Below are 440 nucleotides of genomic sequence, written 5' to 3' on the forward strand. Positions count from 1 at the left end.
AGAATCATCCACGCCATCGCCCTGCACGTGGTCGGCTACGATGAGAAGGGCCGAATGATGCGGAGGGCGCTGGTACGGTACCTCAACCTCAGCCTCGTGCTCATCCTCAGATCCATCTCGTCGGCCGTCAAGAAGCGGTTTCCAACACTCGAGCATCTGGTGGAAGCAGGTAGGTCAAGGGAGTACAAGCAGGCTCACTTCTCTCCCCGTTTTCTTTCTCGTTTTCTCTTTCACTTCTACCCTTTCGACGTGAGTGCTATTGGAACCGTTGTAAACAAACCCTTGCTGTAAACACCTGTGAATCACACTCTGGCTTCTTTGCACGGCGACTTAGTCTCTCCTGATCCCGGTATTTGGGCCATACACGTATACCTGCAGAGGGGATGTTGTTAATATTTTACCGTGGGATTGTTGGCTCCTTTACATTGGGAGCTTGCCTG

General features: G+C 52.0%; 1 protein-coding gene across 2 annotated transcripts in view; it reads left to right on the forward strand.

Annotated features, from left to right (window-relative positions):
• The window catches only part of LOC119594124 (bestrophin-3-like), a gene marked incomplete at its 5' end in the record, with an annotated part of 34,187 nt that overhangs the window by 8,279 nt on the left and 25,468 nt on the right, over window positions 1–440 (forward strand). For both annotated transcript variants that reach the window (XM_037943188.1, XM_037943189.1), the window contains 1 exon segment: window positions 3–169. In XM_037943188.1, coding sequence (XP_037799116.1) covers window positions 3–169 — 167 coding nt within the window.

The sequence above is a fragment of the Penaeus monodon genome, chromosome 33, assembly GCF_015228065.2.
Source record: "Penaeus monodon isolate SGIC_2016 chromosome 33, NSTDA_Pmon_1, whole genome shotgun sequence".
Classification (NCBI taxonomy): domain Eukaryota; kingdom Metazoa; phylum Arthropoda; class Malacostraca; order Decapoda; family Penaeidae; genus Penaeus; species Penaeus monodon.